The sequence below is a fragment of the Anopheles marshallii genome, chromosome 3 (genome assembly GCF_943734725.1).
Source record: "Anopheles marshallii chromosome 3, idAnoMarsDA_429_01, whole genome shotgun sequence".
In the NCBI taxonomy this organism is placed as follows: domain Eukaryota; kingdom Metazoa; phylum Arthropoda; class Insecta; order Diptera; family Culicidae; genus Anopheles; species Anopheles marshallii.
In genome coordinates this window covers 78,895,834-78,922,958 of record NC_071327.1, presented here as the reverse complement: position 1 = coordinate 78,922,958, position 27,125 = coordinate 78,895,834, and the positions used below count along the sequence as shown (strand labels likewise).

Genomic DNA, 27,125 nt, shown 5'->3' with positions numbered 1-27,125 from the left:
GGCGAATTCTACCATATGGCAATAAATTAGAACCGCTAACATTTTCACCTTTCGCACAACAGAAAACCACGTGACATATGCGCTCCACCAAAAGAGAGGAATATGACCCTCCCTGCCCGGGGTGGGACATCGAATTGAAACAGCTTCATCGTGAGTACCGGTAGTTCGCGACGAAGGAATGCATTTGTTTACTCGCTGTGCAAATTTCTTAACGAAATAAGTGTCAAAGTGATTTATCGATCGAAACACTAAACAATATGCAGCTGCACGTGCACGGAGAGTAAATTTCCAAGTTTGGTGGTAAGTGGGACCCTTTCACCCTGTGCTTTAGTGAAAAATTACCAAAAACGAGTAAACTTCGTTACAAAACTTTTTAAAATTCGTTCAAAATAAATTGTTTTGAATTATCATCTCAAGCCCAAACACGTCAACAACCGGTTGCGCTTCACATGTTTCACCAAACTTAACTGCAATAACCGTCAACCGTGTAGCCTCTAATGGTTCCAATCAACAAGCAAAATGAATGTCCTCGCTGCTTACAAGAACAACATAACTCTGCAAACTTGAAGCTTTTGACCTTTCATCGCTCAATGTGCAAAACGGTACGATCGAGCCGTAGGACACAACGCAAAAGAAGGGTGCAATCTCGCTCGCATCCACTTGATGAAAGTGTGCAAAAATGAATCTCCCTGTCCCGAAAGATGATAATCGAAAGAAGATCATACCTCACAGGGAAGTGTCGTGCAACTATCTTTTGTAAAATAAAAAAAACCAGCTGAACTCTCCCCAAGGGAAAGGCGCAAATACGCAGAGAGGAGGCAAAAGTGCATGATTCGGCAACTTTGCAACGAGCTGATCGATTCGATACTATCGGCGCGATACGCCAAGCTGAAGTCATCCATTTCCTTTCCCGTCACAGAACCCCGACGGTGCAATGGGCGAACTTTTCCACTAGCAAAAACCCCCGTGAATAGAACAGAGCAGAGCAGAAAACAGAAAATAACACCACCGAGCCAAGCACGCATCATTGAACAGCGCATTGAACAACGGGCAAAGAAACACAGGCGAAAGGGCAAAATGGTAATAAAGAACACTGCAGTTTCGATAAATGTGCTGATGCAGCGGTTATGCAAATAGATCGTTAATCATGCTCTGCCTTGCTACTCTCCCCAGAAGCAGAGAGAAATCTCATCGTGTTTCGTGCTGTTCAGACATTTAACCTCCCCGCCCTGTGTAACTGTGCGATAGCGACTCGTGCAACACGACGGTTAGCACGCTTATCAAACGTAAGAAAATTGCATTTCATTGTCGGATGTCGATGACGGACCGATATGGGCAAGAAAAAGGAAAGCTGATGATTGTAAATTGTAGCACATATTAATATTTAAGTCTGTGTTCAATTACACATCTTTTATGTATTGTTTCGCATATTTGCTCACTGGTATGTCAAGCCCAACTGGTTTTACCACATACCATACAAATGACCTTAAGTTATCAGAAATCAATAGCACACCTAACCTGTCAACATATTGAAGGTTCAATGTAAGTGTCATCTGAGTGTCAATAATGTCATTTTTGCTGTCATTTGTATTTGACATTTATTGCTAATACTATCCAAACTTCACATAATACTAAATTAAAATAAACTAAGCAGAAAAAAACAAAAAAACGCGGGGTGAAAAATAATAACTAGTTAATTCAATAAAAATAAATTAGCTTTGTGAAGAAAAGGTCATAACACGGAGTATGAATCGTATCTGCATGCATGTGGAACGAAACTTTACAGCAACAGTTTGCATTTGTGAGCTTGCAATATTTAACAGCGCACTGCATTAAGGGTCATTCGACTCAAACCCCCTAAGCAGGATTATTCTAACTGTAATTGCACTGCACCGGTGCTGCTGTACTGGTCTAAATAACTTCCAGCACTACATCCAACGGCTTGCTATTCGATTCACAATCATGTTACGAAACTCCCCTAGAACATGCCGGCCGGAAATTATAACATGCATGGAAATAACACCCGTAACACATCATCCATCTTCATCACATTCGAGGGTGGACCTGATGTAAATCTCTGTCCTTCCCTTTCCCCTTCTCTCTCTCCCTCTCTTTCTTTCTCTCTCACACACACACACACACACACAAAAGGATGAGTTTCCACACCAGTGGCTGATGCGAATGTAAGGGATGCGACAAATTTATTTGCATACATCACTCGCCAACCAGCGCAACCGGCATCCTTCACCTTCGCCGTCGTACATCTTGTAACGGTACGAGAACACGTTGCAGTTTAGTAGGTCCCATGTGATAGGTAGCAACTATTTGGGCGCTGTGTGAGTATGTGTTCAAAGGTGCGTGTACAGGTGTGTACCCTGCGATAGGTTGCAGATTTATTCAATTCCAATTCCCAGCCCTAATCCAATGGGTAAGCTGAGTTCCGCACAATTATTCCATGGAGACGCCCGGTACTTCTCAAGCAAAGGAATGTGCCACACTACTCGTCGTTGACATTTCCACAAATGTCACGATAGTTGGTCTTGATATGGATAGGGAATCACATTTTAAAAGTAACACTTATTGCTTTTAGTATCATCAAAATCTATAGTAATAAGAACTATAAGTAAGAGTGAAACATTGAAAGACTTTAAAAGGCCCAACATCAATTTGGTTTTACACGGTTCGGGACCTAGTGATATTCTTTTACAAATCACCTTGTAACACCTGCTTCTGAACCATTATAATAGCCATCGAAGCTCTGATCGGATTTCATATTCGAATCAATACTCGGGCCTCTTTTTTACCACCATAAAACCTCTCAAAGCCTGGCCCATCGCATACCCCATCCATCAGAAATTCGACACTTCACCATCAAAAATCACACCCAGATTGAATCATTCATCAGATTGTGATGCGGTCGAATCGGACTTATTAGAAGCATTCGTCCAAAACTGCTCTCATCTGCAATCGTACCGAATGACCTAAAAGATTGATGAAAAACCCGACACCCCTACCCACGCAACGGGGGTTGCGAAAGGGCGTTGGTTGGCAATTGGTGGCTGCCTGACTGCGCTGCGACCAAGCCCTTGCTTTCCATCTACTGCCAATCGATTCGTACACGGCACTCGGATCAGCTTAGTTTCAACCTCTCCGCATCAGTCGGTATGCCGGCCAGTTGTGTTGGAAATGAAAAATACTTGCACCGGACTTATTTATGGGATGCTATTAATTTTCTAGTTCGCAACGGGTTATTGCTGCGGTAGCATTCGACGGGCCAGTAGGCTGCCAACGGGCTACAGGTCACAATGGGATGTTACTTAAGTGCGGTGATTTGGGGGTGAATTGGGAAAATTTAATTGGACCACTTTCATCCGTACAATGTGAGCACGGTTGAATATTAACCAACGCTGACCTTGTTCCTACGTCAAGTGAATAAATTGTATTATTACGCGCACCACTAAAAGAGACAGAAGAGCTACCCGTCAAATGCTTCCGGGAAACGGGAAGACGCGTTGGACGAGATCGTCGGGTTGAAAAGTGATTCGAGTGAAAATTAAACAACCCAATTTAACTACGGACGACTGCTGCCTCTGCTGAAAGTAGGTATAGAATTATGCTTTCTAGAATTCATTTAAGCATAACATCCAAAGACTATTAACATTCTTGAATACAGTTCAACGGTTCTCATTTATGTAGAGTTTCCTGTGCATTCTGCAGATCTTTCAAGAAATTTTCGTTGTTTATACTGTTCCCTGAAATTACTTGGAATCGAAATTTAGTGGATATTGACTAGTTTGTAACTTGTTCTATTGAGAATAGAGCAGATTTTAGATGTAAGACTAAATTTGAATAAAGAATGAACTCCAAAGTTGAATTACATTCCTTTTTCCATTCCTAAAAACTACTCCAAGCAACTCTCCCAAACAAGGAATCTAGAAACACAAGGGGAACCTTCTGAGAAACCTTCGTACGAAACTTCTCAGTTCTAACAGATATGTGGGTACTTTTCTGGCCACAATAAGGATTATTCATCATAGATTTTGTGCGAGTGCTTCATTGGGCAACGTCCGCACGAGTACCACAGAGGCTGGATAAATGAATGGATGAAAGGTATATTTTGATACAAATTGCATACATTGAGGAGCATATGCCTAGCATATGGAAGAGGCTTCTAGATAAACAATGTACTGCTTATTGCTCAAATGTACTTTACTCTATTGTATGTAAGTATTTATTAAGTAAAAATTACCGAACTATTTCATCAATTTGATAACTTGCTAACTAGTAAATTGATACGCTTCCGAGAGCCAATCAGGTTTCCTAAAAAATATTTCATAAACAATGTTGATAGGGTATTGTTTCCACGAAGCAAAACACACTTCATCGCATCAATTTATGTGTCGTCTCTGAATTTCACGCTGTCCAAACGAAATGTTTCACTTCACCCGTCAAGCCTTCGGTGGTGCGTGCCGGTTGCAGCGTCGATTTCACAAAACTTTTCCAACCTTCCACGCGTACCAAACTGAACGCCGTCGCGAGCACTCTAGCACAGAAACCAGCCTTTTGGGAGAGGCTAATCCCAATCATCACCTAGCACGGCACGTCACCAGCACTCGACGAAGCGCTCGACGTAACGCCCGGGACGTGAATCAATTTTAAATAACTTCGATAAACAGTTTGCCGACGGCATCAGCCGCCCAACCCAGAGCCCGCTCCGGGTTCCATCAATTTCGGTTTCGTTCCCACCCGATTGGACACCATTTTTCAAAACGGTTTTCCTCCCGGTCGCCCGCCGAGTCAACATTCATCAGTTGGCGGGATGGAAAATTCGTCAGCCGGCTCGTCGCTACGACGCTTGTTTGCCTCGCATCCGATGTCCGGTGACGGTGTCCGGAGCTGATCGAAGAAGAATGGTGCCAAGCAGCCGGAACCTCATCGCCAACGACATTCGCTGCTAGCGCGGTGTAGCAAAAAGAAGTCTGCCGAACAGCGCAGTACAGGGAAATAGGAAAAGTTTCTACCGTCCGAATGGGCGACGGGGCCGGTTTCCAACTTTCGCACAATATTAATGGCTGTTTGTGCATAGCTGACAACGCACCGCTCCGGTGCCATCCGACGGTGCGTCCAATTTGCGGATGTAAATTTTGCACCCATCCAATCCCGTACCGTTTACCTTGCCAGACACACGCCGCGCTCACACGGCGCCCCCCCCACACATACACACAAGCTGAAAAAACTGAAGTGACATTAATCAAACGCTTCAAACATAAGGGAAGCAAAGTGGCCGGGAAAGCGGAACAAGTGCCACACGGTAAAAGGTAATATCCAAGGGGAATCACGTACCCGGAAGGAGGACGCTGGACAGGTCGTTCCTGATGGAGACGTTGATGAGTTAAATTTAGAATCTTTTTGAGTGTTGTTTGATTTTCTCTCCCGCACACTTTCCGAAGCGGTGAGGAAAACAAGCCAAACAATCAACGCTAGCGAAAGTTCGACGAAAACTTGACAACGGCCCCTACCAACCGTTGGTCCCTCCAACCACACAGTGGAGAACGGTCGACCGAAACTGTCTTATCTGACCGATCCCATCGACTTTTCGGGATCGTATCGGATAATGAGCTTTAATTTAATGTTGGCCATTTTTTGTATTCCTCACCGTTTGCCTCACCATCCACGGTGAATGCTCTTATTGCGGTTTTCTAAGATGGAGAATGGAGCCGGGGCTAGAGTGTCTTGATAAGATGCCGATGATAACTGAATTAGGTAAGTTTGTCTTCTCTCCAAAGCTTCTTGCTACAACTCATTGCACTCCAGACATCCGGGAAAGTACAATTTTGGGTTCGCTTGTGTTAGCCGCCTTTCTTCTTTTTCGTCAATTTATTTTCCCAAAAAACGTTGCCGTTTACCTTTCGGAGCCTTTCGAGCACTGCAGTCACTGATTGACTGTCATCCGTTGGTTGGCTCGAAGGTAACTTTTTAAACAGATCTGCACAATAGCACGCTACAAATAGCAGCTAGAAATGCACAAATTTGCTGCCCGTCGAGTTCCTTTCCACCAGGCTGGGATTACGACCAGTAAATCCATGGTACAGAAGAAAAATTCTTCACTAACAAGTTTTGCTAATGAGCAGAGTTTTGATTCTGTTCTCCTTTTTATTTCATGCTGTTCGTTTGCTTTTGTGGCAGATAACCAGGCACCACATTCTTAGTCAAGCAAATCCTGGCACAGTCTTTGGTATTCAGCATACCGTGGCACAAAGCTACCGTTCAGAATGGGCAGCTACCGTTCAAACATTGCAATAGAGCTGCTGTGCAATAGAGAAATTCATAAGGCTCATCCTGCTTAAGCGAGATAAAAGCGATACACCTGGAGGTGGATTTATTCTTTCTTCGGAATTTGTTTTCATATTGAGTGTTGTGGAAAGTATCATATCTAAATGCACCACTTACAACGCTCCCATAGCACGGGGTCGATTGCAGTCGAAAGACCCAAAAGCTTCCATACCCGCTCCACCGAGATGTGCTATTCTGAACACAAGAATCATTTTTAATTTAATTTAAATGAAAATTACAAGTGAATACAAAGGAAAATAAATATTAATACATATTAAATACAATCGTGACACGACATTACTAACATCTGCCTAAAAGATCACAATAAACAGCGTACAAAACGTGCGATATAATAAAGATTGGTTTACATTTCTTCACGTTTTGCTAAACCAAACCCTACCACAACTTTCCTGTCCACCCAAAACAGGCAACTGTTGCTTACAAAACGGTCTAAATAGTGGCGCCTTTCTTCGTTCTGGCCCAATCCTTCCCAAACGGCTAGTACGTATGTACCATACCGTAGTAAGTTCATTTATATCAAACTGCAAATTAAACGCGCACACACGCTCCAGGTTTCCAAGCACAAGCACTACGAAACGATTTCGCATTCTCTTATCTCTATAATCCGAAACGTCATGTACAGCAATTCACACACCACCAGTACCCAGCAGAAACAGTGAGCAGTACGGCGAAGCAAATGCATTCCGTCGGGTTCAGGGTTTTGCTGCATAGTCATCTCATTATTTTTGTTTTTTTGCTCCCATCGTAAGAATTCGTTCGCCGTACAAGCAGAATATGAAGCCGATATGATGCTCCAGAGGTGGTCTCCGCATTCTGACGGGCTTTTGGCAAACAGCTACACACATGTGCGATGCGTTGCAGCACTGGTAGAGAATAAGACAAATGTTCTACCCCCTATAGCACATGGTGTAGCGGCAAGCTACTTAAGCAATTGCATACGGGATCCAACTGTCATGGATGTTATCGCCCCGTGCATGTGTTGACAGTTTGGTATGAAGCTGAAAAATGTCTCCGAAATCTTCATATAACCGTTAGCACTTCATCGCTTTGAGATTGCAAGGGGTCGCCTTGTACTCTTCCACCAACTGTAGGCTCCTCATAGCTTAGCCACAGTGTTACGGGTTTGAAATGACGAATCGGTATCACCTACGATGTCACCAACGTCAGTCACACGACCGTTCGATCTCCGAGCTTATCCCAGCGTGGAAGCATCCTAGCAAACGAAGCAATGCCACACTTCTTGTGGCCCGCAAAACGATACTATTTATACTTTATTTATGGCTTTCAACCTAATGGTTGACTCCTTGTACCGGCGCTGCATTAGGCAACGGCATCAACTATACCGACAATTTTCAGCGTATGACACTTCCGGTATACCTTCACGCCAACCACATGCAACGTGTTTTCTCCCTACGGTCGGGATCAGAGGATTGTAGACGAAAATCTGTCCGAGATATCTGTCTTGCTACCTGCTCGCTACCGGGAGAATGATAGATGATGTGGTTGTTGCTAGAATGCTGGATGAGTAGTCATATGTGTCACCCATTAGACACTCTTTCTCTCTCGCTAGACGTATGAAATGCATCCATCCTGACTGCTGTTTGCTGCATAAATGATAAGAACCGGAAGTGCTTCCGAATCCGGCAGAGACCGCTGCTGCCGTGCACCTTCTGCATCTAAATTCACAGCTGTCTGTCTATGCACTCGAACGATAATGCAGGGTGACCTTTATCTCGAACGGAACATTACCATAACCAGACGGGTGCTGCTTTTCGAAGAGATGCATTTCGTTTTGCTGTTCACATTCAGATAAAAATGTTTCTAGCAACAATAGGTCGATCTAAAGCCTATGGGGGATTTATCTTAGGACAGAATTTTGGGGTTTTGTTTATATTTTCAGTAGACTGTAAAGAAACACTTACTGGTAATGTGTTCCAACTAGATGCTACGAAGTTGCATTCGAAGTATTGTATTCCTTTTTGCTGCTACTCGGGTGCAAGAATTATGCGCCTACAAGTATGCATTTTACATAGCTTATATACTTTTTAAACGCACGCTAGGTGTAGCTAGGACATAATTGTGTAGAGCTACGTTCCGTTCAAACCAACAACACAGAACGTAAGAATAATTCGGCTCAAAAGGCTCAATATTATATTTCATTAAACATGACTCATCCACAACGGAATTTCTGAAAAAAAAATCCAAAGTCAATATATTTCAATAACTCTTTAGCACCTTTTGGCAGTCATCACCACTACTGAGATAGTATTTATAAATTACTCCATTATTCCATTATTAAAAAATAACAATTCATTTTCATTTCATAAATATTTACGCAGCGAAACGATGCTGAATGAAGTAAAAATAATTAACCCTCACAGGCACGTTTGATGCCGAGCATTTTTATTGAATAGTTTCCAAACCCCTCGATAGAAATAGAACGTTATTATGGGTTTTAATTATCTCTCTCCGTTTAGATTCATTTCCACTTGTACCATACTCGATGGTTGGTTCATTTTTCCACCTATATCGCTACTGCTTACCACTCTTCACCGCTTTGATCTCCAGATCCGGCTTCATTGTGCCCGCACTCAACAGCAACTTCGTACGAGTGTCTGCTCTTCGTTTCGCTCCATGCCACAGTGCTAGATATTAGTTTTCCAGCCAGCAAAAGTCACGAAAGCAAAATAAAACTGGAAAAGCAACAACGAGAAAGCCGCAAACCTGAAACTATTGCCGATTGAAATCTTCCATCCACCACCGACCGATCGATCGATCGATAGTTCGGTGTTCCGTACCGGCCGGTTGATTGGGTTTCTATTTTTCAATTTTATCTCCATCATTGTTAACCCGATACCTTCGGTTGGAGCAAAGCAAAACGGATAGGTGGGGAAGATTTTTTCACCCACTTGGGAAAATCATTTTCTAACCACCACCGTACCGAACTCATAATCTTCGCCACTTGTGAGCAACTGAAATAACAGTCACCGGGAACGGGTAATGATGGTTTCGGGTTTGGGGGTTGGTTATTAAATTTTATCCTTTCTATATCCCCACCTATTTCTTCCACTACTCTTTGCGCTTCACGTTACAAGAAAGCGAGAGACACCCTGGGGTCACTGTAGAGAAGATACAATATTGTGGTCAAAGTATCGTAACGTAATCCCACGAACATAAGGTTTATTTGAGCGGAACGAAGATTACGGCACAGTTTACTTACGTTGGACACATTTGTTTCCATGTCATTAGTGCATTGTGGTCCTAGTTGACATAGCCGTTATATCTCAGTTTAAATGTCCATTAAGATGTTATAAAGTATGCATTGCTACAGGGGGTCCTTAGCGTTTTGCATACATTAGTGTAAAATTTGCCTAAAAGTATGCAATTTCAGGACAACAGCTTACTTTTCAAACAAGCTTTTCAAAAGAAAGTAAAATTGCAATACTAGGATATATGTATGGTCAAACGCACCATCCATTGATTGGAGTATTGATGAAAATATCGAAAAAATTTAACAAATGTAACAATATTCCTCCTTACCGTATGATGGAAAGATGTTTTTGTAATAATATAAATCCGGGTGCAGCTGTACTCTTACTGACTGGTAGAATCCATCGGTCCCTAGAATAGAATAGCTGTCCCATTATATATTATGCTAATAGAAAATCATCCCTAGATGTTACAGACAAACTACCACCAAGTGCCATCGCAAAGCTAATCAAGCACCACAGCACAATCAATTAACCTGTCCGCAAACGTCCACCATGGTGCGGCCAGCCCTATCACCGACAGCTGATGGTGGATTTACTTACTTCGAACTAAATTTTTACTTGCTGCATGAAAAGAAAAGCGCTTGCTAATACGATTATCATTACCAGTGTGAAAGAGAAATGGAGCTTCAACCCAGCAAACAAAAAAAAACGACCCAACAGTGATCCTAACAACGGCACCATCCAAGTCAGCTCGTGACCAAGTTCCAACACCTGCAGCAATAAAAAATAAACCCCCCCGAAACTACACTTTTACTGTGATGATACAGTCCGTGCAGCAGTGCTTCCCAGTGTTGGTGAACCCTTGCCGGCATGGGGGACAATCTTTCGATCTTGCGCTTAATCCGCTCGTACGACACGACCCGACAAACTTTATCTACCACATAATCCTCGTTCCTTCTTTTCGCGCTGTGTCACTTTCCACAAGCAAACTCGTGACTCTAAGCTTCACCGCCGAGTCACCTTTCGAGGTTAGGTGATACACACTCCACCATGTAGACACCATTTGCATTTGGCTGCGGCTCATTGGCTACGTGTGTGGATATGGCATCCAGCGACCAAATTCATAATCCGCACCGTTCGGTGGTTCCTTTCGAGATGGTAACGATTCTTTTGTGAGGCCATCCTCCTCAGGTGTGCTGGCGTCCCTAGCTGTTGTACTCTCTCAATTAAACCGTTAAATCCGTTGCATGCTACTGGCAGCAAGCGCGTCGTACATGCTTCAGCTTTCCCGAACTCAGGAAAGCTGCTGTGGGTATTGTATTAAATTAATCCTTACTTGACAAATCCTTCCCCCACGCAAACCGCCCTAGAGCAGCATCCAACGGGATAACGCCAAAAGGTGGCCACCTTTATTTCCATATGGCTTCAGATGAACCGAGGGCAGAACTTTTGACACACACTCTTTGCACTGCTGGCAAAGATACCCGCTGGCACACATACACCCCGGATGCTAAACTGTTTGCATTTTAATTAACTCATCATGACTTCTAACATTCACGTCGTTTCAGCATCTCAAGCTGAGCTGCCAGCAGAAATTCTAACCTCCAAAGTGCAGTGCAACCATCCCACGACATCACAACCATCCAGGATGTTTCCCGAATGTTCAAAGAAAACTTCACTGCCAAAACGCGCATTGCTTTGCAGCATGTATTTAGGATAATGTTTGCGATACAGCACACACCAAGTCCCACCACAGAGCTGGGGGAAAATGTTGTTCGCAAGAGTGCGGCGGGAAAAACACGCTGTGGTGCAAATTGACACGCTAAATTGGGTGAAATTGTATACACTAACTGTATCGGTGCAATTCCCACAACATTGGTAATTTATTATAATCCATACCTAACACTCGCACTACTTCCCATCGCCTTCATTTCCCCCATCACCTTACTCTGACGTGTGTTTCATTTCTAAATGAAGGATTATGGCAAGCATGGTGAGTTGACAGATCTCATGGCGTAACCGTTGATTTGAGCGCGTTGGAGTGCAGAATGGGAAAAAAAACAACAAAATAAAAGCCAAACTAATCCATTCAACAAGGAAGGAATGTAGTAGGGACTGAGGGACGAATGGTTTCACATAATGGGAAATGATATGCAATCTCCATGCTGGATGGATTTACAATGAAGTTGTAAGCGACCATAATTTATCCTGCAAATGTCGCACACAGTACTATTGTCGTACGCATAAATCCTCACATGATTGAAAGAAATGGTTCCTACTAATGTAGCGTTCGGATCGTGTTGTTGGGTAAATGATTGGTTAAAATTTTCAAACGCATGACAAGATTTATGATTATTTAATACCTGGAATGGGCATGTTGATACTATTTAAGATTTGCCCGCTACAAATGAATAAGCACATGAATAACAATAACGGCACATGAATAAGAAAGCGCCTTTATGTATGCTTTCGGAATGACCCAGTGGTATATTGGTAGCGGCGTCGGTCTTCACACGTCAGTACCGGTCCAAAATCCCGTCCGGACCAATCCCCCGTATGCAGGACTGACTAACCAGCTTCGGGTAAAGAAAGTCAAAGAAAGCCTATTGAGTGCCCAAGAATAAATTTTTTGTAACTAACCACTTTATCACAAAAACATTGAATGCGTTTGCAAAGAAAAACACGCCTTTTTACAACTGACTAAAAATGCCCTGCAAAAGAAAAAAATTGAATAACACTTCATAACATTTGTCAACATAAAGCAGGTAAACCAATGTTACCATTTTAATGAAGTTTCAAAGCAATCCTCACAACAGCTCTTATATGATGGACATAAATTCTAGTACACGTCACAAAAAAAACAACAATTCAACACTCCCACCCATGTGGGACAAAAGCGATCTACTGGAGAAAGTGTGTTTACCAACAAGCACAGAAGAACCAACAGCGATCGCTTTTATTCACTCTCGTGAGGGGCCAGTTTGCTGTATGAACATACCGACTTGCGGTTTTCAATCACATTGCTACAGCCCGGACAAGAACATTTTTGTTGTATGTTACGAGAGGTAGTATGGTCCAAAGCATACAAACGCTATTCCCGGAACCATTGAACAAACTGATGCCATTGAAAAGTTGTGCTTCATTTGGTGTGCTTTCCATGGTTGGTAATGAAATGTGTTTTAATTGAAACTTTAATTTTGATATAAAGTTGAGCTACTGGATGTCCGGTATTATAGATTTATATACATTATACCGTCCACCAAATCTATACCAGTGAGCATTTAAGTGTCCCATGCTTAAAGCAAGCGAACAAACAATCTCAACAGTCATTCCATACACATCATCAATGGAAAAATTTTACTCATGCATTCCACGTCGGTGAAGCAGTTGGATAAATCACCTCCAACCTGCTGTAACCACACAATACTCGGGTATCCCAACGGGGGAAACTTCCTTCACCGATCAAAATGACTGTCTACATTTTAGCACAAACGGAAAGGTCAAAGTTAGCACGATAGATTTGACGGGGAATTCGAACTGTTTTGGAGCAACTGTCCTGTGCCATAACTCTGGAAGGTTTAACAGATGTGATAGAGTGAAGCAAATGAGTTCATCACGGCGTTTAGGATGAACAAATTGATCCTCTTTTATTGAAAAACGCAAGTTTTTTTGAGCAAACAAACATAATGGAGTCTTCCAGTTAAATATCTGCAACTTTATCAACTTTCTTTGACGTTTATTTCAATCTAATTGTAAGATAAAAGTTTTACAAAGTAAATCATCCAGAAAACATTAGAATAATGATTCAAGTGCATATACGTTTATGCTAGTGGTTAAGCATACTTCCAACATTTAGGATTTGCTTCAAAACATATGTTAGCATAACATTCCTAGCAGATAATGTTTATTATAGCTGACTGTCCCGTTAAATTCCAAACTATCAACACTTTCGGTAAAAACACATTCTTCTTCAAATTCTGCATTAAATTCATTCACCAGGGCTGCGCAAATTCCTATCCTTCGTTCGTATTATCCAAATTGCATAAAATTGGTTTATTTCCCTTCCTTACCCCATCAGCTTCTGGATCTCTGTTCCCTGCCAACAAAAAACAAAGCTAGTTCCGACAAGGATTTTAAACATTCTTTACTAACTCTTCAATTTCCGCCAGTGCGCCACACACACAACATAACACGCCGAGCGTATCAGTTTTACCGGACATTTGCACATTGTCTTCCACCCGTTTCGACAACTTCATCCAGAACGCTGGGTGTCACCGGATTTTCCGGTCCTCCCCAAACTTGTCCTACTCATATGAACGCACGGGGTGCGAATTTTCGGGACACACTCTCTCACTCCCCTGTGGCACATCACTGGCAAAGTGTTTTATCAGCAGTGCCGTAGGAAAACTTGTTGAAAGAGCATCCCCAAGATTACCGGCCAGCCGTCGTTCCTGCTAAACTTTACGCCGTCCTTATCGGTAACGGTCAGCCGGCCGGTATTGCTGGCGCGTACGATGATGAATGTGTCACTATGGCCGCAATAAATTCTGGCGATACTTGCCGGGCACATTGGCACATCGAGGCTCATCCGGCAAACAGAACGCTTCCTCGCTAGAACGGTATGTTGTTTGCCAAAAGTTTGACGTGCCACTTCCGACTCGTGCACCGGCATCCTTGGGTATGCTGTTTTTAGTGGTACTCAGTTTGCGTTACCTTTTCAATTTTCAACCATTCAACGCGTGTCATCATTTCTATCGGATGGTATGCAATGGTGCAAGAAGGTCTTACTGGTGTGAAGGTACGTTTTAGCCACCGATCCGGAAGCAGATATTATTTCCATATTTTTAAGCAACAGTAAAAAAGCGTTAACAAATATATTCCACCAATCATCAATCAAGTATAACCGGAAGAAATTTTACATCCTGCCGCTTTCATCTGGCACTAATGAACTCTTTATTGCCGGTCCTAAAAGCATCGGCTCCTCTTTAACCTTTGTCATTTGTATGCATTTGTTTTCCTTTTCAACCCATTTTTTTGTCGTATATCTTTATCCAACCTATCTGTACAAAACCCACGCTCATCAGTCAGAAAATCAACAGTTTCCGCTTGTTGATTGCTGGATCGATTTATTATTCAAATCAAGGGACACAATAGTGTCCGACCGGGACTGGCTTCCGGACTGATTGTGGAGCCGATAGTTTACCACCGAACAGTGGAAGTGTATTATGTTTGCAAACAGTGCTTTTCGAGAGGAAGAGTAAATTATTCAAACATCCAAACAGGTGCAGTGGTATTGCAGTGTTTTACTTGAACTGCAAACGACTACAATTGTTTCAGATAAAAATAATTATGCGATAATCAATAGAAACAATACAGCTTATTCATTTTTCTTAAAACTATACTATACATTCACTCCACTGAAGTAGTTGTTCAATGAGAGACTAAACAAATAAATGAAGAGCTCTGCAGTACCAGAATCAAGCAAACGCAAAATACGGAACTCGGTATTTGTATTCCGTATCATAATACAGTCATCAAAATACCACATTCCACTTACCAACCTAACAGCCAAACACCCTTACACTGCTAACTCTAACCGTGCCTGACATTATCCATCTCAGACCTCGTAAAAATAAACAGACATCATGTCATGTCGCATGCCTTGCTTCATTATGAATATCAAAATGGACACCTCGGTCGGTCCCCAGTACAAACTCCTTGCGCCCAGTGCTTGCACCAAACAAACAAGCACCAAATGAAATTAGTCCAGCGAGCAAACGAGCCAGCTGCACCATCCGTCCCGGGGCGTCATCATTCGTCCACTGTGTTGAGCGTTCACTTGCTACGGGTACACACGGCTGCCTGCCTGCGTAATGGCGTGAAGGATGCCATACCGGATATAATTCAATTTTCGTTCATCTAATTAATGAGATGAAGGGGGTGCAAGCGAACGAGGGCACACAAATAACTTCCACAAACGTGCACAATGGCGCACGATAGCCGGCGGTGTACGGTTTACATGCGTTTCATTCTTAAACACTCACTGTACCACTGTATCGTACTCATACAGCGATGCGAACGAGCGCAACGTCGATAATCGATATCATTATGCAGCTCAACGATTCGTACACGGCCGTATCTAATACTTATGCATTTTTATGGAAGATAGTACACAATTTCTTACTGATGCTTGTCCTACATTCCACAAATTATCAAAACGTTAGTTCCAACGTTATAATGCCTTACTCACAATTCAATTCTTTCCGATAGAATCCATGCGCTACAATCCGTACAAATTATGTGTCTCTGCGCAACCACCTCAATTGCGGAATCTAAACTGTACTACTACAACTCGATTTCATTGCTACACCACATCAAAGAACACATTCCTGCCCCGAAGATCCAATAATAGAAATTCCAGCAGAATAAAATAACCGCCGGGTAGAAAAATCGGCCCCCGAGCTCATGGTGGCTTCCCGGAGGAGCTTTCAGATGGAAAAGGTTTGGAATTTTTACCTTTCGGAATGCAAGCGTACTCTGTTTATTCCATTGATTCACTCGCAACAGCGATAGAGTTAGGGGAAAATCGAAGTGAAAATATCTCTGCTCAAACGGTACGAATGCCTCCTACACGCGTTGAAGAGTGAGAGATAATGTACAGAAGATAGCAAATTTTCTTCAACATTTCTCAGGGCAAAGGAGTTTCAGTAGCTGTAAGCTCTAACTCGAATAGCTTGTTGAAAGACATTAAATGTACTAGCGATACGTTTCCTAGAACTCCAGCTTAACATGGTCCAAGTATTCGTCGTGAGCAACAACTAATTCATTGATAGACATTTCTTGAGGTAATTTACCAGTTAAGTTGAATTCAATATCATTATACGTCAGATGAAAGTGTATCAGTACGATGCAGTAGACACGAATACATTCCCATCGACTTGTGTCGCGAATCTTATCACTTCACACATAATCATTCCGTTGCGTAGTGCCCGCTCACTTCAGTCACGTCAATTGAACAAGACGCTTGGGTTTTAATTTTCTGGGACTGTCTATTTGCCGTGATTTGCTACGGCTACCCAGTGTGCGTCGTAAACATGATCACTAAGCGAGTGTTTCTAGTGCTTCTGCTGCTTATTCCACTATGTTCCGGAGGGTTAATGAGAGATTCGACGTGTAAAACAATCCAGAATCAACTTCGGCTCATCGATGGCACAATAAGTGATACTGCTCGCACCATCCAAACGGGTCCATTCTACACGACAAACACAGTGGACGAACGGTTAAGACTGCTGTTGGTTTCGTATCAAAACATGCTTGCCTCTTACCAGCAGTACGAGGAACAAGTGTCAACGTTTGTACAAGGCAAGCTAAGGCAGTTCAGTATACCGGTAAATGGCCTCGAGGAGAACACATCGCAACTAGTGAAGATCTTTAGCTGGGTGGAAGATCGTAACGCCTTCCAGCAGTTACAGTTGGAGGAGCAGAAACAAGCGAATCTTAATTTGAACACCGAACTCAACAATAATCAACATCAGCTGAAGGCTCTAGAGCAAAGACAGCGAGATCTACAGTCGCAGTTAGTAGCATTAAACAATACACTTACATTGGAGCAAATGGAAAACAGAAACCTTCAGGCAAAGATCAATGACAATCCTGCTACCGTACAGGGTTAAATCTGACGAAGAATGTGATAAAGTGTGTTATAAAAAAGCAAAATATTCCCTTTAGTGCATAGAGTATCTATTGAATGCGTTGTAATACAACTTTATAGTAATAAATTACACGATCGTACAAAAGTCCATTTTGAAGATCTTTGTTGCTACTGAATCGCACGAAAAATGTATTTCTATTTCTCAGGCGCTTCATGATGCTTCTTATCATATGAATAAAGTCTTAAAAAAAAATGTCTGCTTTGGGGATTCCCTGTTGCACTGCAAACCAGTGGGAATCACACATTTCGTCGTAGGGTTATTACTGTAATCGCGAGGTCATCATTTGTTTGCTCATAACGTTGCTTTGAGGTATCAAATATATACTGCCAATTGGATCTCTGTATGTGTGTTCGTTAACCAACAGCACCACGACCAGACAAACGAACTATCAGCAGTCTCATGTAGCCAGTAATCTAACCTTCGCGGCACACAGCGCAAGTAACTCCTGGAGCATCATGGCGAGCAGATCAACATTTGCTGTACTTCTATTATTCATTGTGTTCATCTCCAAATCGTACGGTTGGTTCACGTTTTGTGAGCCTTATGTCGATCAATTTGAGGATATTCAGGCCCATCTTCATTCGATCGGCCCCAAATATGGTGTGTCCTACTCAGGTGAGAAAAAGGACACATCCCCAACAGTACAACGCTTAGTGGACCGGCTCGACCACGATCGTGTTAAGTATAGCTCTGCCAAAGAGACCACCGAGAAGTACACGGCCGATAAGCTGAATCACTATAAAGTAACCCCAACCGTGAAGGGAAGTGCCAGTGAGGTTGAAAATCTCAAAGAAATATTCCGCATGCTGGACGCAAAAAATGATGCATACTTGTCGGAGGTGAAACAAGATAAAAAAAAGTACGTGGAAAAAGAGCAGGAGCTAAACATAGTGATGCAACAGATACAAATACTGAGCGATGCCATCGGTGTATTGGAGAAAGTTGTCAATGAGCGAAACATCACCCTGTCGAAGACACGTGAAATACAGACCAATCTCCGGAAAACCATCGCCGATCGTGGGCTTCAATAGTGTGTCTCAATGAAGATCGCGTAAAAGTTTTCCGTTCAAACCATGTAGCAATGAAATAAAGACTATTCACTGTTATTGTGTAAGATGGATGTTGTGTAAGAAAATAATATCGAAAGTATAATGTGTATCATTAACCCTGTTCCGTTGGCTATCTGTTTGAAAACATCAGCGATGCGTGACAACTTTCATTCGTGGCCATTCGTGCAGTTTGATATTTTGACATTGATAATATCAACTGTGCTGATTTTATCAGCAAATTACTTTCACCGAGCATACACTACGATAAAAATATATGTTGTAAAACGGGATAAAACTATGTAAAATGTTTTATTGATACACTGCATAAATATCATATGATATATCATAAAAAAAATGTTTTAGTCGATGCATTCTGATGCATGCACCATCGTCTTTCACAACTCACGAGCAAATGGTACGAGAAGAAAACAGCTAGCAAAGGAAAAGATCACCGCCTGCTTCGGATCGCGAGAAAAGTTTACAAGCCAATACAAAATCAAATAAAAACGGTGCGGCTGGCCGCAGTTGATCAACCATCTCATAGGCATATTGTTACAGAAAAAATAATTTCAATCGCAAATATTGAAAAAGGCTTATTTTTGTATTGGGAACACTTTTCGCTTGCAGTTCAACATCACATTCATAAATTCAAATAATTAAGTTGTCTATTTCAAATACATCGCACATCAAATACGCGCATACAGTCCCATCGGTACGACTCGTTTCGCGAATCTTATCACTTCACACATAATCATTCCGTTGCATAGTGCCCGCTCACTTCAGTCGCGTCAATCGAACAAGACGCTTGGGTTTTAATTTTCTGGGACTGTCTATTTGCCGTGATTTGCTACGGCTACCCAGTGTGCGTCGTAAACATGATCACTAAGCGAGTGTTTCTAGTGCTTCTGCTGCTTATTCCACTATGTTCCGGAGGGTTAATGAGAGATTCGACGTGTAAAACAATCCAGAATCAACTTCGGCTCATCGATGGCACAATAAGTGATACTGCTCGCACCATCCAAACGGGTCCATTCTACACGACAAACACAGTGGACGAACGGTTAAGACTGCTGTTGGTTTCGTATCAAAACATGCTTGCCTCTTACCAGCAGTACGAGGAACAAGTGTCAACGTTTGTACAAGGCAAGCTAAGGCAGTTCAGTATACCGGTAAATGGCCTCGAGGAGAACACATCGCAACTAGTGAAGATCTTCAGCGCAGTCGAAGATCGTAACGCTTTCCAGCAGGTACAAGTGGTAGAACAGAAGCGTTCAAATATTAACTTGGCCAACGAAATTATAGAACATCAATCGCAGCTGCAAATGCTAGAACGAGAACAACATCAGTTACGGTTCCAGTTGGTGGAACTGAACCAAACCGTTGTGGAGGTGACAAACGAAAACAAGAAGTTGCAGGCCAAAATCAATATGATGCTTGCTAAAGTTAATGGTTAGGTGTGGAAAGTTTATCATTACAAAAGACGAACGTACAACAGTCGATTTCCATTATCAGTTGTTTTTCCCCATTGCGCGCAAAATGTTCTTTTCTTCATCTAGCTGTTCTGGATGCTTCTTATCACTCGAAAATTATCTTCTTCAATTCTGGCTTTCTTAATAGTCAGTCCTGCGTACGGGGGTTTGGTCCGGATGGGATTGTGGACCGGCCGCCTTATCACTCGAAAATAGCAGACGTATAATTAACAAAGTGTCTGAACAGGGATTCCCTTTTTGCAATTCAAATCGATGAAAATTACACACTTCTGCGCGGGTCATCACGTCACAATCACGAGGTCATCAGTTTTTGCTCATAATGTTTCTATGCTGTATACGTGTGTACGTGTGTATAATGTGTACAGTTCGTTGCCTATATGTGTGTTCATTAAGCAAGTGAATCCACATCAATCAGGCATACGCCAAGCAGACTTACGTCCCGGAATACAGCACAAGTAACTCCTGGAGCATCATGGCGAGCAGATCAACATTGACTGTACTTCTGTTATTCGTTGTGTTCATCTCCAAATCGTACAGTTGGTTCACGTTTTGTACACCCTATGTCGATCACGTTGAGAATATTCGGGAGCTTTTAAATTCGACCACCTCCAATTATGGTCTACCGTACTCAGGTGAGAGAAAAGACACCTACCCAACAATTGAACGCATTCTGGAACGCCTCAACCGCGATCGAGCTAAGCATATAATTGTCAAACAGTCACTCGAAACGTACACGGCCGATAAACTGAAGCACTATGAAGTAACCCCAAGCGTAACGGGAAGTGTCAGTGATAATCTCGAGAAAATATTCCGCAAACTAGACGATGAAAATGATGTAATGTTAGAGGAGCAGAAACATCATCGAAAAGAATCTTTCAAATACCAATTGAAACTAAGCATAATGCTGCAACAGCTAAAAACACTAAGAAACATCAACCATGCACTAAAGAAGAGTATCAGTGAACGAAATGCTACCCTATCGCAGCTGGTCTCCACGCACAACAATCTCGTAAGGATCATCACCGATCGTGGGCTTGAATAGTATGTCTCGTCCGAGGTGGCGTGACGTATCGTTACTAGAAGTGTTAATAAGCTTCCCGTTCATGCCATGTAACAATAAATAAAAGATTAATCTCCTTCAATATCTAAGGTCAAAGTTTGTATGTAGTGTAAAGAAATACTTTCCAACGTGTGATGCTTATCAGAAATCAGATCCACTGTACATCGGTTTGGAACTATTACTACAAGAACGTCAAGCGTACGTACAAGAGTCATCCCAATTCCAGGGGCACCAAGAGAAACTTTAACTGTGCTAATGTCAGCGTTTTTGTGTTTTTGCCTTTCTAGGACCTTTGACAGCTCCGCAAGACGATGGTACGTCTAAGTCAATAAAAATGAAACTCCCGTCAAGTGACATGTTTCATTTGTGTTGCTCAAAGACACGAAGCAGTAAGCACGCAAACGTATAACTCGAGAAACCGTACGCCATATGAAAAGGATGGTAGCTGTCCCGTACCGAGAGTGACAAGCTATACAGGAATAAAACGGTATCGGTGAAATAACGAAAGCTGTGTAACGAAAAAAATAATAATACAACACCGGCATTAAACACAAAAACGCTCTCAGCGTCCGTAGGTTGATCGCCGTCATCGTTAACCACCGTTGGGAGTATTCGGGTGGCGGCGCTACTTTCGGGACAACTCAACAGAGTAGGTACAATCATCTTGCGAGACGTTTATCCAACACGACACCGCCCACCACAACTGTGGCCCCACTGCTGTTCTTACGGTGGCCAGTTTCAACAGCACTCAGTACAATGAGTGTTGCATATTCGGTTTTCTTTTTCGAATGTCTTCCACACAACGCATGGAAGGATTATCCATGAAAAATAAATGCACAATTCCATCCCGTACCGTTAAGCACCAAAGGAGAATTTATGTGTCAGTGATAAGAAGAATTAGGCTGTGGTCACTTCCATCACATTACGCGTCACTATTGATAGTATTTCGAATTTGTTGCGTGTAATATTTCTATTCTGTCGCTTCCAAAAGTAACGTTTACTTTTGAGACAACCATCTTGGCACGTATCCTATAACGGCTAGTATTATCGTACACATTCACTCAACGAGCTCGTTACAAGTGTATCGAAGCACTTAGACGTGCATAAATCACACCATCATGCTCCCCTGGACGTCTGCACGCCAGTGATGCTGCATCGCCGATGCTAATATTTTATCCCTTGATTAGATTTATCGTTCTGCTGCGTGAGATGAAGATGCTGGATGCTTCGTGACGGTGACGGTCAGACAGCCAACGACCGGATCACCGGAATGATAGATTTGCTATCGATTTTCGTCTCATTCGTTTATACTATCGTCTCCGGTGAGGTAATGATGGTGCTGAGACATAACAAGACAATTATTTACCCAAGGTGTTTTGTATACAAAACACAATACGTGCCTGTACGTATTACGAGCAAATAAATCGAACGCGCCACAGGATAAATGGGTTCACCTTAATCATACTATTGCAGGTGATTTCTCACCTGGTGTATGGATTTAATTGGTTAGCATAACCAGCTGCAGTCGGTTAGTGAGCTGAAATACACCTTTTTGGTAGCTTCTTTTAAAGCGAAACTACAGGTGGAGTGGTTGTTGTTTCTATCCACGTAAATGTTACCGATCAATTGCATACATTTAGGCGTTTACCCTGTTGATTTTACTACTCACACCAATAGTTTTGGTGTGCTGTATCTAATTACTGCTCCCACGCATAAGCTACATTTTGTTGATGCATATGCTCGGGGAAAATAAATGGTCAAAATTATCCTTCTCTTCAAAGATTCAAGCCCCATTAGCATTCCAAAGCACTGTAACACAATTCATCAAGCAGTAAACTCGAAGAACGCTTCGAATGAATTATCTCTGCGGTACATAAAAACAACAAGCATACCATCAACGGACGAGTATGAAATCATCGCCGAGGATATTCGTATCACACAAACCAACAAAAATATTGATGCCATTCACAGGGGCGCAACCCACGTAAGGAAAACTTCCACCCAAATTGGTACCCGACACTGCAACGGACGTCGTCCTTCATTATAACGTACAGGTAACAGCTTAATGGGCACCGGGGAGCACCTTCACTACCATTACCGTTTAATTTATTCAAACGCGCCTGCCCCCTGGCCAAGCATATCCTCACGTACGGGTGACGGACGGAGTTGTTCGTCGCAAACAGCATGTAGCAAACAGGTCACGGAACCCGTCACCATTAGGCTTACACATCCGCCATCTTCCCACGGTTTGTCTCAACGTTTGGCGCCGGCAGCGGTGAGCAAGGGAAAATCCATTTCCGGTCATTAGCGCAACTGGCCGCATCACCGTGCTGAACTTTCACACCGGCCGATGGGATGCTTTTTAATGGTTGTGACTTATCGTTGCTTTGTGGAGAAGCGTCGCACAGCGGGTAAGATGTCGCACTGACATAACACGCGGATGGAAACGAGCACTAACGTTTGACTGGTATAAAATAAAGCATAGGAGCTTAACGACCCCAGAAGATGCTTTTTTTTTGCGCAAACAAAATGAAACTTTTGTGATGAGAACTCTCACTCTCAGTCTCACTACGTCTACGTAAAGTATGAGAAAATTAGGTCCAGTGTCTTAAGCATTAGGCTTTAACTATAACATCCAATGAACTTTTGCAATTGATCTTTATACTTTCAACCTAGTCCTAAATAAATGCTAATACCCATAAATGTAGGCTTTCCTGTGATATAACGTCAAGCAAAAACGTCAACACTTTCATCGACTTTTTTAATCCGAATAGGATTTATTTCAAACATTATTTTACACCACTTTGTAAAGTAATAATAGGTTGGAATTAAGCAAACACTTTATTTATTTATTTATTATCAACAACAGCATATATATGGCCAGCAGTTTACGTTGAAGTCAGCATACAAGAAGATATTAATCAACGTCTTTGGTTGTGTCATGCATGCGGATTACATCATTTTCATAGAGTTGCAAGTGTACTCAAGCCCCTTTTTTCTATATTTTTGTCTCATTTACGATAACAACTGACACATAACATTTCATGGTAAGCTGCGTTTAAGAGAAAAACAATAGTGTAATTGGGGTGGGCGATGGTGTTGAAATCACCCCTCTGCAATGCACGAAAGGCGAAGTGTTTAAGGGTAAATGCAAATTATTATCCCATTGGCGTTGTTCGCCATCCGATGGTGGGCCGTTTTGCTGTGCATTTCAAGGAACACAATCCGAGATCCGATTCGATAGACTGATTGTGTTAATATTAACCATATCGAGTGAAAAGTAAGTATTTATCGAGTAAATATTCCACAGCTTTCCACTCATCAGACATTCAATGCATCCGTTCGTCCATCACCTAGCGACAGTATGGACGGGATTCATTAAATTAATTAAATCCTTACACTCACGTATGTGTGCGTACTGCCGAGCCGCACTCAAACAAGCGTTATGAAGCGTTCTGATAATCACAATAATTTTTGCGGCTTGCATCCCGGTAACGTTTGCTCAGTTCGTTTGTTTGTTTCCTTTCGTGCGTGGAAGTGGCAAAATAATAACACAACCCGTCCACTCGGAACCGGCGCGAGTGTGATGGAACCTGTGAGGCGTAATTAAATTCGGCACCGCGAAACGACCATTTTCAGGTCACGATGAATTATGCAAACAAAATTTTACAAGTACCTTCCGGTGGAATGAGATGCAGTTTGTACGTTATGTTATTAATTGAAACGATTGCAAGTGCTTCGATGCGGACTGATAGCCAACTAGACTAAGTGTACAGCAGCAATAGTGGTTTGTTGGTTGACAGGGTTAAAGAACAAAATCAATAACACTCAATATATTCGATGCATTGACATATGGAAATATAATTCAAACAAGGAACACAATATAATATCGAAACTACCGCTAAACAAACCCTACCGTAGGAATCCAGCCGGTGCTTCATGAGAAGGTTTAACTTCTGACAGCTCTACTACTTGCTCTATTTCCTGCATTAAAGGCCACCTGCCGGTAGCGAGGAAGCCTTTCATAAACTGTTTAGAGTCAGTTGTTTCGGTGCAACTTCAAACCATATCTAAGAAGTCTTTATCACTGGGCAACGAAGAACTTGCCAACGTTATTTTCCTTTCCGTTTTGTTCGCAAGCAGACATTCTAAGGTCGCCAGCAGCATACAGGACACAGAGAAGGGGATGCAAAGTTTCTTGGACGAAACTTTCTACCCGTTTGCGGTTTCGTTACGCCCAGTCTATTTGCTTTGGTTCCAGGGATTCCGGTCCCATCTCCCCTCAAACGTTGATGATAAATGTGGCTTCTTGACCGCAATAAATTTCACCAAACACTTTTTCTGCCCATATCTCGTACGTATTATTATTTCTCTTTTGCTGGCCGCTTGTCTGCGTTCCGGCACTGAGGTACAGGCGTAAATGCGTAAATACAAAACAATGTACTTTGTTGTGTGGTTTCTCTTTCTCGTTCCCTGCGACTTGGATAAGTCCAGCTGCACTAAGCAGTACGACCGACGTCTGCAGAATGTCTCGAATAACTTTTGGCCTTCCGATTTGCTTTCCCTTATCTCATCTTGCTACCTCCGGGATTTTTTCTTGCCAGAAGCTGTCACATAAACTGTGTATGTGACACAGTCACATAACATAGCGGCGCCGCATTGGAATAGGACCACTGTGATAAATGAACGTTTAATTATCAACGACACTACGATTGTTTCTTTCGCTCTAGCTGTTCTCGCTGAAAGGGAGGTACATTTTTTATTGTTCTTTTCTTGGCACACGATTAATAATACACACTGTTAGGATTAATCTAGAATGTATGTCCTGGGCAGCATTCTATAGTAAATGAGAAATGGTTTTTTCCCGACAGTAATCCTAATTAACGGACACAATTATGCCCTGCGCTAAGGGAGCGAATAGCACACAGCAAGCGTTTTGGATATGTTTTTATGCGTTTAGTAGGAAATGTATTGAATAGTACCTTAAGCGTGACTAAATGGAAGCATTGATGCAAACTACAAATGCAAGCTTCATTTATTTGATTTTATTCAAATGGCGTAAACCTCGAATAGTGGTATCGGGTGATTTATGCACTAGAGATTCGAAATACAAAGAGGTCTTTTACAGGAGAAAGTGCTGCAATCGAATACATGGATGTTCAATTAGTATAAGATATATGTTAAAGGTGTTACCATTTAGTTACAGATGGTTCTCGGGCAGATTTAAGAAAAGTAATATACGCCTAAAGGTATGCATAATATTAGATACTGAAGATTGCTCAACTGACCCTAATTGCATTATCCATTGCATACGTTCAGGCCCTGCCAATCTGAGATAAAATTCATTGGAATTACGTCCTGCAGGGTGGTACAATAAAGCCGAAGATTTGAAATGCAATAAAAATCATCAATTAGATTATCCGATTTAGAAGAACTTACGTGAACACAGAAGATTATGTGTACACAAGTTCATTTCTAGTGAGAAAAACACTCTCTCCCTTCTTTGGTGTATCGTTAAATAATGGGAAAGTGATGGCAAAATCTAACAACAGTCTATTCCAAACGACTTTTCAGTAGATCACATCACTTACTACGTTCATTAAACTTCTCGGCAGGTTCACAACAACGTTCAACCATATCAAAGGAACGGATGGACAACGGCCAGTGCCAAAAAAGATTTTCAAACTACAAAATCACACCCGATAATCCATCTTGCCGCACGGTAGCTTGCCTTCCTCATAAGTTCCGTGCAATTTGTTGCTTAATCGTATTGGACTCCAACGCACCGAAGCGCAAAATGGGGCCAATTTCGAAGCTCCATCACCCCAAGCCCTGAGTGACATCAATCCGGCGAATCGATAATTTATCGTGCTTCACATCGTGGAACACTTTGATGTTGGACCACTGTGCTCAACACCGGAAGATTGTGCGTGGGCAGTCTGATCAAAGACAGCGAATGAAATAACGTGTAGAGCGAAAGAAAAATCAGCCAGCGAGAGCAAAAGAAGGGAGATAGAGGCTATCCAGGCATGGGAAAAAGCATGTCTGATCGTAAAAGCCAACAAGTCAATCACGGCCGATTAAGCGATTGACTTGGAAAAGATTGAACCCACAAGGGGTAAGCATGGACAGGATTTCCCAGAATTCCCTCCCTAACATGGACGCGTGACGGGATTTGAATTCAGTCTGTAAGCAGTCTTTCGACCCGATCACTACTTACTAATACCCGAATTCCAAGGATCGGATTT

At 42.3% G+C, this 27,125-nt stretch overlaps 1 protein-coding gene across 1 annotated transcript; it reads left to right on the top strand.

The window, feature by feature from the left end:
* Nucleotides 1-17,733: 17,733 nt before the first annotated feature.
* On the top strand, nucleotides 17,734-18,309 carry LOC128713201 (uncharacterized). Its single transcript, XM_053808062.1, has one exon. The coding sequence runs from the start codon at nucleotides 17,734-17,736 to the stop codon at nucleotides 18,307-18,309; it is 576 nt and encodes a 191-aa protein (XP_053664037.1).
* Nucleotides 18,310-27,125: the final 8,816 nt, after the last annotated feature.